This window comes from Hipposideros armiger, unplaced genomic scaffold (genome assembly GCF_001890085.2).
Source record: "Hipposideros armiger isolate ML-2016 unplaced genomic scaffold, ASM189008v1 scaffold_211, whole genome shotgun sequence".
Lineage (NCBI taxonomy): Eukaryota > Metazoa > Chordata > Mammalia > Chiroptera > Hipposideridae > Hipposideros > Hipposideros armiger.
The window spans coordinates 888,420-903,685 of NW_017731561.1; the positions used below are offsets into that span (position 1 = coordinate 888,420).

At 46.6% G+C, this 15,266-nt stretch overlaps 1 protein-coding gene across 1 annotated transcript in view; it reads left to right on the plus strand.

Annotated features, from left to right (window-relative positions):
- Nucleotides 1-15,266, plus strand: part of CYFIP2 (cytoplasmic FMR1 interacting protein 2) — a 116,583-nt gene that overhangs the window by 17,792 nt on the left and 83,525 nt on the right. Inside the window, exons 4-8 of the mRNA XM_019653964.1 lie at nt 6,374-6,451; nt 7,949-8,050; nt 11,513-11,694; nt 13,489-13,585; nt 14,822-14,950. Coding sequence (XP_019509509.1) covers nt 6,374-6,451; nt 7,949-8,050; nt 11,513-11,694; nt 13,489-13,585; nt 14,822-14,950 — 588 coding nt within the window. The remainder of the gene's footprint in view (nt 1-6,373; nt 6,452-7,948; nt 8,051-11,512; nt 11,695-13,488; nt 13,586-14,821; nt 14,951-15,266) is intronic.

The following is a 15,266-nucleotide window of genomic DNA, read 5'->3' on the forward strand; positions in this document are numbered from 1 at the left end:
TGTCTTATACTTTGTAGATGACTGGCTTTGTAACATTTTATCTCTTGCAAAGCAAACAATTTCTCAAAAAAAAGGGGCAGTAGCTTTGGAATAATATACTGACGCTAGGGAGCTGGTGGCCTAAATCATTTACCAGTGGGGCCAGCTCTCTGATGGGTCAGGTGTCTGACCGCTCTTTGAGGGATCCTTCCTTTCCTCCTGGGCTTTCACTGATTTTATTCTCATGCAGCACTGAAATGTGAAGAATTCCAGATTCCTCGTCCACAGGCTCTGTGGACCTTTCTCACTGTATCGGTTATATCCTAAAACCTTTTCTTACCATACTAAGCCCATTCATTTAGTAAATAGTTGTGTCTGGTACCTGCAGAGACTGTGCTGATGTTGGGGAGGGCTATGTAAGGAAAAATAGGGGTTAGTCTTGATTCTCGACAAGTCAAGTGGAAAACAGACAAGTTACCATTTACTGAACACTTTCTGTGAAGATATTTTAAATGCATTGTCTCAATCCTCACCTCAACCCTGTGAGGTAGGTTCTATTACAATACCCATTTTACAGATGGGGAAAACTGAATTCTAGAAAAGGTAAGTGAGTTATTCAGGGTCTGCAGCTGACAAGTGACAGCGCGAAACCCAGGTCTGTCTGACTACAAAACTTGTGCTTTTTGCAGACAAATAAAAATGCACTAAATTAAAGTAAACCATATGGTAAAAGTTTCAAGTTCTGTGGTTTTGCAGGGGACTTGAGAAGGGTCAGAGAAAGCTTAATGAAGAAAGTGGCTTTTGAGTAGGGCCTTATATACTATATATAATGTTACAATGTGTGTGTGTGTGTGTGTGTGTGTGTGTGTGTGTGTGCGCGTGTGCGCGCGTGCGCACACACATACATTATAACCGTATATATGGAACTTTAAAATGTGTAAGATATTCTCATCCATGATATCATGGGATCCTTATAACAGTCCTACGGCTTGCAAAGAGATCATTATACCCATTTTTAGGGATGAAAAAACTGAAGCCTAGAGAAGTGAATAAGCGAGTTGCTCATGATCCCACAACTAGCAAGTCACAGGGTCGCACGTGGGATCCAGGACTTCTGCTTCCCAGGCCTGTCCCCTTTCCGCGGCACACTGCTGTCCCACACAGTTAGAATTTTATCTGTGAGAGACGAGAGGGCACATGCATACCAGCTTGTGGATCCAGCATGAGCAAAGGCACAGAGGCAAAACTTCTGAGACTGCCTGGGATCGGACAGTAAGGTACATGCAAGGAACTTCTCTGTGGCACTTGTGGAAAGTTAGATAAGGGTCAGCACATGGAGGGTTAATTCGCTTGCTAGAGCTGCCATAGCAAAATACCACAGACTGGGTGGCTTAAATAATAGACATTTATTTTCTCACAGTCCTGGAGATTGGAAGTCCAATATCAAGGTGTCGGCAGAGTTGGTTTCTCCTGAGGCCTCTCTCCCTGGCCACCTTCTCACTGTGTCCTCACAGTGGCCTTTCCTCTGTGCGCACACACACGTATGGTGTCTCTTCTTGTGTCCAAATTTCCTCTTCTTAAAAGGAGGCCAGTCAGATTGGATGGGGCCCCCCCCCATAATAGCCTCATTTTAACGTGATCACCTCTTTAAAGGACCTATCTCCAAACATAGTCTCAGTCTGAGGTGCTGGGGGTCAGGAGTGAACATGAATTTGGGTGGGTGGAGGGGAGGAACAACACAATTCAGCCCATAACAGAGGGCTTTCATTCATTTAATCAAGAATCAAAAGCAATGGAACATTTTTATCCCTGGGAGAAACGTGAACAGAACTCTGCTTGGGGAATACGCTTCATTTGTTAGTTATGCGCAGAATGAATTGGGAGATGACTCGTAAATCGGTTGAGATTAAGTTGTCTACATTGGCGGTATTAAGGGCCGAATCAGGGCGGTGGCAGGAGGGATGGCTGAGGATATGGATACGAGAGACACGGGAGGTTCAGATTACCTGGCGTAATAGTCAGCTGGGTGCTGGAGCAGAGGGAATGGAGCTACACTGACTGCAGCGCCCTAGATATACCATGTCAGGGGCCCCAGTAGGCAGGTCAGGAGGAGGGGCCAGTTTAGAGGGGGATTGTATGAGCTTTCTATTGCTGCCATAACAGATTACCACAAACTTAGTGGCCTAAAATAACACAGATGTGTTTGCTTACAGTTCTTTTGGTCACTAGTCTGACATGGGTCTTACAGGGTTAAAATCAAGGGGTTGGCAGAGCTGCATTCCTTTCTGGAAGACTCGCAAGGTGAATGTGTTTCCTGGCTTTTTCAAGCTTCTAGAGCAGCGGTTCTCAACCTGTGGGTCGCGACCCCTTTGGGGGTCGAACGACCCTTTCACAGGGGTCGCCTAAGACCATCGGAAAACAAAAAGATACATTAAGATTCATAACAGTAGCAAAATTACAGTTATAGAGTAGCAACGAAAATAATTTTATGGTTGGGGGTCACCACAACATGAGGAACTGTATTAAGGGGTCGTGGCATTAGGAAGGTGGAGAACCGCTGTTCTAGAGGCTGTCCATACTCCTTGGCTCAGCCCCCTTCCAGCCAGCAATTACATCACTCCAATCTCTGCCTCCGTCCTCGCTTCCCTTCTCTGGTTCTCCTGCCTCCATCTTTCACTTTTTAGGACGTTTGTCATTACCTTGGGTCCACCAGCTAATTCAGGATAGCCTCCCCGTCTCAAGGTTCCTAACTTAATTACATCTGCAAAAGTCCCTTTTGCCATGTAAGGTATTATATTCACAGGTTCTGCAGACTAGGATATGGATATCTTTGTGGAGCCATTGTTTTGCCAAAACAGGGATGGTGCTGATAGTGTTTTAGAATAGAGTATACAGGGCCGGCCGAGTGGCACGATGGTTAAGAGTTGGCTTGGGACGCCAGAGGGCCCCGGTTCGGATCCCACATATTAGTGCCAAAATCTCACTTTACTCAACAGTTCCCACCTTGTACCTTGTTAAATCTTCGCCTAGAGTAGCTTATCAGCAGCAAAGGGTCTTCATTAGATGCTCGCCTTCTTGTGTTTCTCCTGCCCACACTCAGGCAAGGTGAATCTCTCAAAGGGCAGGGTAGCCAGAAAAAAGAGGAGGAGGAGGAGGAGAAAGTATAGACGACATACTTGACTAGCTATGCGGCATAATTGAGGATTCTTTGCTGGGGGTAACATGGGGGCAGGGTGTCCAAAGTAAGTGCTGAGAGGTTCGGCCTGTCACTACCAGCCCTGAAATTTCAGCTGAACTCACATTGGGTTTAAGTCATGGACTTACAGAATCTTACAAATGTAAAGAACCTTAGGGATCCTTAGTCCTGCCACTGTCAACCTGGGCTGTACTTTGGATTCACCCGGGGGGCATTAAAAAATACTGATACCTGGGTCTCCTCCCAGGGATAATGTTTTATTTCTAGAGGGGCATGACCTGAGCATCGCCAGTTTTCAAAGTTCTCCATGTGACTAATGTGCAGTTGGGGTTGAGAACCAGTGATTTAGGCCAACTCTTTACCCCCATATGTGAAAACCATGACATTTTCAAGGTAAAAGGTGAGCCCAAGCAGAGCCAGGACCAGAACTCAAGTCTCCTGTGGCCCCAATAAGGGCTCTTTCCAGCACACCTTCCTGACGTTTATATTCCAGGCATAATTATGCAATAAATCTGGCTGACAGTCAACTGAACTGTCCATAGGGCAGCGTCTATATCATTTTTGCTCACTGCCCTATTCCAAGTAGCCCAGAGCCTGGGACCCCTGAGCAATCAGTAACATTCATTAAATGAACAAGTTGGAATATTCACACCTACCAGTGGGCAGTTTAGGTGCTAACAAGTAGACACACGTTCCCTATATGACTGTCACTTCCCTCTTTTTTTTTTTTTTTTTTTTTAGCTGAGCCATCCTGCCACCTGTTGGCAGCTCAACTGCAGCTCAGCTCAGGCTGTGAATCAAACCAGGGACCCTGTTGCTTACAGCTCCAACTCTTGAGCGAGCTCTTAACCAACTGAGCCACTCGGCCGGCCCACACTTCCCTCTTTTGACATGTGGTTTGAAGCAATGGCAGCAGGAGACCCACCAGCTTGATCCTGGTTCTCTGTCATCTCAAGGACAACTCGTTACTGATTTTAAAAATACTGATTAAAAGCGTGACTCGTCAGTGATATTTGTTGTTGCAAACAAAACTATAAAAAGCAATAAACTCCAGGTTAAATCTGTTCTTGTACTAGGAAGATGTTATGAAGTAGAGATGTTAAGTGGGATAAAAAAAAAATGAATCAGTGAAGGTTCATTTTTGTAGCAATACATTTACAAATAGAGATGGTCTTATAATACCCTTTTTATACTGTTCTTTTTGAGATATCCTTTATATAGCATAAAATTCACCATTTAAAGTGTACAGTTCGGTGGGGCTTTTAAAAAAACATTTGCAATGTTAGACAGCAATCACCACTGTCTAATTTCCATGACCACAAAAAGAAACCTCAAACCCATTAGCAGTCACTTCCAATTCCTTTTTCTTCCCATCCCCAGGAAAACACTATTTACTTTATCTTTCTGTGGATTTGTCAGTTCTGAACATTTCATCTAAATCAGTGGATCTCAACCTTCCTAATGCCGCGACCCTTTAATACAGTTCCTCATGTTGTGGTGACCCCCAACCATAAAATTATTTTCGTTGCTACTCTATAACTGGTAATTTTGCCACTGTTATGAATCATAATGTAACTATCTGATATGCAGGATGTATTTTCATTGTTACAAGTTGAACATAATTAAAGCATAGTGATTAATCACAAAAACAATATGTAATTATATATTGTGAAATATTTATTTCTAATTACAAGTAAATGAAATTTTGTCTTGAAGCATGGAGACGGATAGAGGAGCGGTGTCTCGGTTCCTAAGACCATCGAAAATATGTGTTTTCCAATGGTCTTAGGCGACCCCTGTGAAAGGGTCATTCGACCCCCAAAGGGGTCGCGACCCACAGGTTGAGAACTGCTGATCTAAATGAATCCTACGATATGTGGCCTTTTGTATCTGGCTCCTTTCACTTAGCATCATGTTTTCAAAGTTCATCCAGGTTGTAACATGTGTCAGCACTTCCTTTCTTTTACAGATGAATACTATTCTATTGTATGGCTAGACCACATTTTATTTATCCATTCATCAGTTGATGGACATTTGGGTTGTGTCTACTTTTTGGCTATTAGAACAATAACTTCTATGAACAAGTATGTACGTTTCTGTGTGGATCTATGTTTTCATTTCTCTTGGGCATATACCTAGCAGTAGAATTGCTGGGTCATACGATAGCTCTGTGTTTAATTTTTTGAGAAACTGATAGACTATCTTTTTCCTAGTAATAGTTGTAGCTCCCTTTACAGATTACCTAGCGTGTGGGAGTGCACATGTGTATGTGTGTGTGCTGTGTGTGTGTTGTGTGTGTGTGTGTGTGTGTTGTGTTTGTATTTGTATTCCATTTAATTCTCAAAATTATCTGAGGTTGTTATTGTCTTTGTCACTAAATGAAGAATCTTAGGTTCAGTTATTTCCTGAAGGCCAAAGGGCAAAGGGAGTGATGAAGCTGAGATTTGAGCCCAGATATTTGGACCCTGAATTTAGGGCTCTTGCCACAGTCGCCCTTACTATTAATAGGTGAGGCGAGTGAGTCATCACTGCATTTTTTCAGATTTATTCTTCATGCTGTTGTTGGTTTTGCCATCTGCTCCATATTATTTTTTAAAAATTGATCATTTTCCTGTTTATGAACTATTAACATGGGCTCTCATAAAAAGTGCAAACATTATAGTTTATATGACAGGAAAAGTGAAAACTATTAATCCAGCCCCACAGAGAGCTTGCTAGTCAAAATTTGGTGTATATTCCACCAAAATATTTTTCCATATACAGTAATATACTTTCATAATTATAACTCTGGGTTTTTAACCAATCTGCTGTGCGTATTTTACTACTTGCTTATTTTCTTGCTATCTGGGACAACTTTTGCTGTTGGAACAGATAGATCTGCCTCCTTTCTAAGTGGCCATCCATCCTTGGAAAATGTGGCTTGCTTATACAGAGCACCTATGGGTATCTGATGGGTAATTTAGGCCAGTGCTTCTCAAACTTACTGTGCCTCTGGGAATGTGGGTCACCTGGGAATGTTATGGAAATGCAGGTTTGGATTCTGTGGACCCAGGGAGGGGCCAGAGACTCTGCATTTCTAATCAGCCCCTCAGGTGATGTGGTCCACCAACACACTGAGTAGTGAGGACTTGGGGGGCTGCTGAGAAGCCCTGTGGTGCTGGCTGAGTTTCTCCCTGATGAGCGTGTTTTGCTTTTCAGAATGAAATGCTGGAGGAAGGGCATGAGTATGCGGTCATGCTGTACACCTGGCGCAGCTGTTCCCGGGCCATCCCCCAGGTGAGACAGTCCTTGCCAGGTGGCTCGCCTGCTGCCATGCGGGCATGACCACCTTCCACATCACCCCCATCCTTATAGCTGAGCTCCAGGTGACATTCCGAGAGCTTCCCATAAAACTGAACCCTACTTTAAAAATATGTGTTCAATATCTTTTATTTTGCAAGCAGTATGTACTAAGTGTATAACACCTGAACCAGTGCCGAAAGGTAAACAGTAAAAAGCAAGACATCCCCCACCTCCTCAGCCCCACCACCCAAACTCACCTCCTAGCAAGCATGAGCACTACGGACGTTTTGGAGATTTTGCTGCCTGGTCGTCTGGATCTTTTTCCTTGACTGTCATGAACATTCCTATGATTATTATTTTGTAAATTATTATCAATTACACAAGTCTGTTCTTTATTTGCATCACTCTGCCACTTGTTTTTTTACCCTCTATTCTTTTTACTGACATTTGTCCAAGTCGACACATACATGTGTTGTATTGCCATTATTATCATTGTCATATAACTTGCGTGTCCCATTTTAACAAATCCAGTAAGGCACAGATGTGTAAAGAGAGAAACTGTTCCTCTCCCTTACTCTAATTCTAGCCCCCAGAAGTAGCGATGTATGAACAGTCTAGTTTGCACCGTTTTCAGATTTTCTGTATATTATATATATGGGCGTTATATATGAACACACAAACATACACATTGTTTTGTTTAACAAAAATGGGGTTAAATTACACTTACTGTCCTGCAGCTGTTTTCATCTGTCCGTTTATGGTAGCAATCCCTCCAAGTCAGTTCACATACATCCATCTCATTCCTTCTAACAGTTATGTAGTAATATTGAATGAATGTGTCCTATTGTATCCATTTAATCAATGACTGGTGGGTGTAGCTCGTGCCTATTATTTTAAGAATTCCTAAAAACAATGTGAAGAATGTCTTTGTGCGTACCCTTCACTCACCTGTCAGTTTTGGTTGCCCTGTTAGCAGCCTTGGGTGTGCATCCTGTGAAAACATCGGCCACTCGATTCTGGTGCATTGAAAACCACTGGGCGGAGAAAATGGGTTTCTTGATGGGCCCGAGAATGGCCAGGCAGCTTTGGCCCCAAATGCATCCAGAGCAATGGACAGAATATTGTTCTCTGCTTAGAATCTGACAGGGCCCCTCTGGAGTCAGAGTCGGGCAAAGGCTGAAGGAGGGAGACCTTGCAGATCAGCTTAGACGTGTGTACAGCTCCGGGTCAGGGCACAGAGCAGATTGAAGGGGAGGAGCTTTCTGTTCTTGGGACCAACTGGTTTCTTTCCTGCAGGCGATGTCTAGGGAGCAGTTCTGCCCCGAGTCAGACCCATCAGACTGGGCTGCCCCAGCCTCCTCTCACTAGGGTGACCACATCATTTATCTTCCTAGATGAGGTACATTCGAGAATGAAAAGGAGTCCTATGAATAAGGCAACAGATGTGAGCCTAGGCCAATTGGGATGTCTGGAACCCCTCTCTCTCCACAGGTGAAATGCAATGAGCAGCCCAACCGGGTGGAGATCTATGAGAAGACAGTGGAGGTGCTGGAACCAGAGGTCACCAAGCTCATGAAGTTCATGTACTTTCAGGTGAGGGCGTCAGGGCGGGTCATGACCCGGAGACCTGAGAAAGCCCCGCCCATTCCTCTAGACACCGTGGTCTGGGTGGTCTGGATTTCTGCGCCACATTTATTCATTCAGCAAATGCTTTTTGAGTGCTCCTGACACACCCTTGGTTGACCAAGACAGACAGACCCGCCCTCCCTCAAACTAGTGAGCATCTGAGTGTGTTCTGGGCCACCGGAGGAGAGGCTAACAATAAACCACACACAGTAATTTTCAGGGCATAATACGTGCCGTGAGTAAAATCAAATTTTAGAAATCTCTGGGATGGAGGGTGTCTGCCACATGGGTGGGTGCAGCTTTAGGGACGGCCTCTCAGGAAGTGGCATTTGAACTGAGATCTGTGTGATGAGAAAGGCTGGCATGTGATGGTCAGGAGGAAGGGGGCTTCAGGCAGAAGGAACTGCAAAGGGAAAAGCCCCGAGGCCTGAAGGCGGATGCCATGTTTAAGAGCCTGAACTCAGCCGCAGAGTGAGGAGCGGGAGTGACACAAGTTGAGGCTGGTGAGGTAGCTGGGGACCCAGTCATCAATGACACTCGCTGTCGGCCATGAAGCAGGACATGAGAAGAATATGTGGATTTTATTCAGACACCATAGAAGCTGCTGGAGGTTTCTAGTGACACGATCTGATTTGAGGTTTTACAACATCAGGCTGCTGTGTGTGGGAAATGGATGGGAGGCGGGGGCAGTACATATGTGGGGGGCAGGCGGGGAGAGGGCTGATGACAGCAGGGAGACCGGTTGGGATGCCAGGAAGAGTGATCGTTTAAAGGAGGAAAAGAGAAAAGACAGCCAAGGGCTTCCATGAATGGAAGATAAGTGGGCAAGCTGGTTAGACAGAAATGACAAAGGAAAAGTAATGCAAACACGTTGATGATGACGCGTGTGTCAGAAGCTTGTTCAGGAATGCAGCCTGACCACGTTAGGACCAGTGTGTACCTCAGGGTGGGAGTCGTGCCACGCACTCTGCCCTCCACATGCCCCACTGGAGCTTCCTAAATAGGCTGCCAGGCCCTGGCCGAATGTCTGCCCCGCTCCCAGCTCTGCGCTGGCCTCCTGGGGGCGGGAGATGGGATGTGTGGGGAAGGTGCCAATGTGTGCCACCCAGGGCAGAGGCACAGCCACCGAAGGTTCCGCTGTAATGATGTGCCTGTGGGTGATTTAGCATCTCTAACACCTTCGGTTTTTTCTCCTAGGAAATGATGCCCATTTCAAACAGGTTTGTGGTGAGGATAACTGAGGTCTATCTGTAAAGAGCCAGGGAGAGCCCTAGTTACAGAGTAGGTTTAACACATCAAAGCTGCCAATATCAGCGTCATGGACCTGCCTTCCAGGAGCCTAAATTCTCTTTGGGAAGGCAGGTCCAAGAGAGAAAAACTATCCAAAAGCCAATCAAGTGCTAAGCTGAGGGCCTCCTGGAGAGGAGGGAGGATGTGGACTAATCTAGAACTCCGCTGTCCAGTACAGTAGCCATTAGCCCCATGTGGCTATTCACATTGATTAAAATGAAATGAAATTGAAAATTCAGTTCCTGTGTGTCCTAGCCATTGTAGGTGCTCAGTAGCCCCATGTGATCAGTGGCTCTCGTATTGGATGGTGCAGATATGGGACATTTCCATCATTGCAGAAAGTTTTACTGGACTTAGGCTCTGGAAGGACCAAGTGCAGCCTGGTCTGGTCTTTGAAGGAGAGGAATGACTGGCCCGTCAGGTGTCCCAGGCCAGTGGAGTGGAGCTCACATATAAGCAGTAACTTCTTCCTCCTCCTCTCTCTGTCTCTCTGGGTTACTGCTTTAGCCTCTTTTTTCTTATTGTGGTTCAACTGCTGTTTTTGGTAACAGATTTATTGGGTTATAATTCACATACCATACAATTCGCCCATTTAAAGTAGACAGTTCAGTGGGGGGTTTTGTGTTTTTTTAGGATGTTCACAGAGTTTTACATCCATCACCACAGTCAATTTTAGAACATTTTCATCACCCCATAAAGAAACTCCATGCCCGTTAGCTATCACCCCATTATACTACCCATCCGTCCCCCAGCAGCTCCAACCACTAATTTACTTTTTGTCTTTTATGGATCTGCCTGTGCTGGGCATTTTATATAAATAGAATCACACACGATGTGGCCTTTTGTGACTGGCTTATTTCACTTCACACAGTGTTGTCGAGGTTTATCGATGTTGTAGCATGCATCTGAATTTCATTCTTTTTTATAACTGAACACTAATCCATTCTATGGCTATGCCACATTCTATTTATTAGTGGATGGACCTTTAGGTTGTACCCACTTTTGGTCTGTTATGAACAATGCTGCTATGATGATTGATGGACAAATTTTTTTGTGGGGACATGTTTTCATTTCCCTTAACTGTTCTCCTTGCTTCTGCCATTAGCACCTACAGTCTGTTTTCACCACAGCAGCACCATGACCCTTTTAAAAATATAATTCAGACCATATTACCCTGTTTCAGAGCCCTCCCACTTCTCCTCAACTCACTCAGTGCTGAGGCCTGAGCCCTGACAAAGGCCTACAAGAGCCAGCGGCCATGAGTCCTCTCTGCCCCCCGTCTCCAGCCCCTTCCCTGCGCTCACACCCCTTCAGGCCCTCTGGCTCCTTTCCTATCCCTTGAACATGCAGGCACACGCCTGCCTCAGGGCCTTTGCACTGGTGGGTCACACCATCCACAATGTACTTCCCTCAATTATCCTACCTTTCTCCTTCTCCCCTTTCAAACTCTTTTCCTAAAAGTCACCACTTCTTGGTGATTTCTTCTCTGATCTTCCCACTAAAATATTCAGTTCCTCCCGCCCTCCCTGTCCCCTTCCCCCGCTTTCTGTTTCTCCATAGCACATATCACATTCTAATATAGAGAATTTATTTTGTTTTCTGTCTTCCCTCCCTAGAATATAAATTGCTTAGGATGGAGGGGTTCTTTTGTTGTTGTTGTTTGTTTGTTTGTTTGTTTGTTTTGGTTGTGTTCCCTGCTTTTACTCCAATGCCTAACATGGTGCCTGGCGCATAGTAAATACTCAGTAAATACTATTTATTGGATGAATGACCCTCTTTCTCTGGATGTCTCTCGCTTGGTCTCTACCCCCTTACTGTGTGGTGCCTGACACTATCCTAGGCGCTGGGACATAAGAAATGAATAACATATAATGTTTCTCAACAGAGGCCCGGTAAGTGAATTCGTTGGTTTGACTCACTTGGGGGAAGGTTCCAGGCTGCCCTCTGGCAATCGACTTTGGATTTAGGGACTCCTCTGAGAAAGGCCTCCTGGCAGATTGGCCTTTCTCTAAATTTTCAGGCTCTGACCAGAGCCCCAGGGGAGCCTTGACCTTGCTCCCCCTGACCCCACCTCCCGAGAGTGCAGTGAGCTGCCCTACTGGGCTGCCGCGTCTGTACTCACTGCCCCTCCGCCCGCAGCGCAAGGCCATTGAGCGGTTCTGCAATGAGGTGAAGCGGCTGTGCCATGCCGAGCGGAGGAAGGACTTCGTCTCTGAGGCCTACCTCCTGACCCTGGGCAAGTTCATCAACATGTTCGCCGTCTTGGACGAGCTGAAGAATATGAAGTGCAGCGTCAAGAACGATCACTCTGCCTACAAGAGGTCAGGCCCCATCCCCCAGACCCCTCTTCCTCGGGAGCCAGCCAAGGGGAGAAAGAGGGTGGAGACCCTCTAATGGGCTCCTTCTCGCAGCCAAACTAGCCACTCCCCAAGCACAGCAGGGTTGGGCCCGGGTCTGTCTTTGTGGTTTAAGGAATAAGAAGCAGAGCTGGGTCTTTGGAGAACTGGGTCTTGGCAGGGTTTTCTGTCTCAAGACAGAATTAAATCTCCATTTTCCCAACCCATGGTGCAGCAGTATTTTCTGTTGCCCCATGCGTTGTGGGACCAGTGAGATAATCATAAAATGGTCACATTAGTCATTTCTGCAAGAAGCAGAAAGCCAATTCCAGAAAGAAGGAACTGGATTGGCTCCCAGAACTGGAAAGTCCCGGTGCACCTGGACCCAGGTACACAGATCATGCTGGTCTGGTTCCATCTACCTCTCAGCTTAACTTTCACCAGTATCGGCTCATTCTCAGGCAGGCTCGGGCCCTGTGGTGGCCTCCAGCCACTTTCAGCCTCCCTTCAGCGTAGCCACTCCAGCTTCCAAGGAAGGAAAGGACACTCCTCCTTGCGAATGCTTTTGCAGAAGTCCCAGGAAGGGTTGTCATTGCTCCAGCTTTGTCATGTGCTAACCCCTCCATTAGTCACTATGGTGGGTGGGGACTCTGACTGAACAGGTGCTTGCCCGTGAGGTTAGTCAGTGTCAGCTCATAAGAGAGAAGGACTGAGAATGGGGGGTATAGCCACTCATAAGTGGGGTTGGAGGGGAGGGCAGTCAAAAGCAGCAGATTTCCTCTGTGTTGTCTGGACACATCCCTGGGGAAGGATTTTCTGTGTCACTGATGAAAGGCTCCTCCTCCTTGAACCACATCAAAGTACCTAGAAGGCTCCATAGTAACTGGAAGAAGCAAACAGCAGATTAATTCTCAAAATTGTATCCTAAGTAAATTATGAAGCTTGGGGGTGCCCAGCAGCCAGAGCCCCATCTCAAGCCTGACTCCGAAATGGCACCTTTCACAAAGATTTCATAGACAGCTCATAATATCATAGCTTCCCCAAGTTCTCCCCAGTTTAGCCAAGTCCTTCCATTGTGGTCACAACCAACATGCTTTGTGGACCGGCTAAGGGTCATAAACAAGGCAGGTGTCTCATCTGTTGCCATAGTCATGACACAGGCCGCACCACCACCAGATCAGGCTGGAAAGGTCTGGGCTATCGCCGTTTTCTCCATTGAAGTCCTGCTGTGTTCCCCACACCCATTGTCCCTTTACCTCTAATCCTGTTAGCTTAACTAGACTTTGGTTTTCCGTGTAATGCTTTGTGTTAGAAATGCTGAGGTTTCAATGCTTTGTGTTAGAAACGCTGAGGTTTCCCAGCAAAGAACATAAATACACAACAAAAACAAAGCATTCTGCCTGGGGTTCTTTCTCCGTGACTTCTCCATGTGCGGTTTCACTGGAGTCACTGCGAGAGAGGCCCAAGGATGCTCGTTTCACTCTGTCTTCACCACCTGTGGCTGGTTGATAGGGTGCTAGCTGCCCTTAAACTTGCAGTTTGAGCTTCAGTGCATTCTTGCCTCGTAATTTCAGGCACCCTTATCACAAGGGCCTGAACAGCTCCAAATGAAATGACTCCAAAGCGTCCTCTCCTTTGATGCTTGAGTCACCTGTGTCAGTCAGAGCTCCTGAACCTCGGGGACAGTGTACCTCCAGCTTAAGTGGGAGTGGGAACCCATGAGGCCTGGTTTAAGGAGGTTGTGCTTGAGCAATCTTCTCTGCAACACCCGTATTTCAGGGCGGCACAGTTCCTGAGGAAGATGGCAGACCCCCAGTCTATCCAGGAGTCGCAGAACCTTTCCATGTTCCTGGCCAACCACAACAGGATCACCCAGGTGATGGCAAACTCCTTGTCAGTCCTGGCGTCCCAGGACACAGGCAGGGGTCTAAAGGTCCATAGTCAGGTGGACCAGGAGAAGAGGCGCTCAATCCAGATCTAACATCCCCACTGCCCTCCTCAAGAATTAAGCTGCAGACTTAAGTCTCCCCTACCAACTATAGACGACCCTTTCCCCAGCTCCACATTTTGTTCCCTGAAAGCCTTCTCAGCCAGTATTCTGCCCTAGCATTAGCATAGATTGAGAGCATGGGTTCTGGAGTCTGAACCCTCCACTGACCCTTTGTGAGACCTTGGGGAAGGTCTAGGCCTCAGTTTTCTCATCTGTAAAATGGGGCTGTTGATTTGAGAATATTATGAGAATCCATCTCATAGAACTAGTGTGAGAAATAAATGAGATACTGTATAAATAGCCCTCAGTATGCAGAGCCTGACAAATGGCAAGGACATAAGAAGATGTTGTTACTACTGCCACTTGGCCGCAGCTCTCACGCTCAGCCTGACTTAATGTAACCTATCTTGCTCATTTGTCAGTTCAACCTAAGCAGGTACCAGCAAGAATGTCAGCAGGGCTCAGGCTGAGGGGGGCCCTCCCTCTTTGAAGGGTTTTCAGGCTCAGGTCTCTCTCAGAGATGCTGCTGGTTTCCTGTGCCCTTCCTGTTCTTTGTTAAATACAAAAGGCTATCAGCTTTGAGGCTCTGGGTTTCTTTCCTGAAGACAGCCCTAGGTTGTCAGTGGAAAGCACCAGCAGTGCCTTCCACTGGATACCCATCAGGGGCCCAGTTTGTCCCTTTGGAGCGAGCGAAAGGGCCTGAGGTGGAGACCTCAGACCCTTCTCTTATGGGAAAGGTGTCTGTACTGCTGCTGCTTCCTGCCAGGAGGGAGGAGCCTGCTGGCCCAACTCTCCTCCGCTGGGCTGGGTCTTCCCATCATCTTTTGAAGAGACATCACTGGCTAAGTCCACACCCTCAGAACTAAGCTGAGATTACTGGCAGCCTGTTGCTGTAAAGCTTGAAAGCACTTGAAAGCTTGAAATAAAATGGAGGGCCCCAAGGGGAGGGTGTTCCCTGCCAGGGGCATGTGCCTGAGTTCAGACCAACCGCTGTGGAAACATTGAGGAGAAGAGGCAGGCTCCCCGCCCCCTGGTGGTCAGAGGCTGCAAGCGCTCGCACTGCCCAGCCGTGGGCCTTCCCCGGTGGCGTGGCTAACCAGAGTTGGGGGCGCTGCTCTTTAGTGTCTACATCAGCAACTGGAAGTGATCCCGGGCTACGAGGAGCTGCTGGCTGACATTGTCAACATCTGCGTGGATTACTATGAGAACAAGATGTATCTGACTCCCAGTGAGAAGCACATGCTCCTCAAGGTACAGCTCCTAGCTCCTACCGTCACACACACACACACACCCCGGGGCCTGGGCTGGCCCTCGCACCTCCTTGTTTAGAGTCATTTTTAAAAAACAATGTTTATTTTTCTGAAACACGGATACAGCTCTTACTGCACATCATGTTTTGTAGCCTGTTTTTTTGTTTCCCCCTTTAATATGTCAGATACATCTTTCCAGATGTCGTTAATGGTATATTTCTGCTCATTTTTAATGGCTGCTAAGTATTCCATTGTATGGAGACGTTGTTATGCAACAAATTTCCTATCGTTGGAGATTTGTTTGCTAAACCGCATTG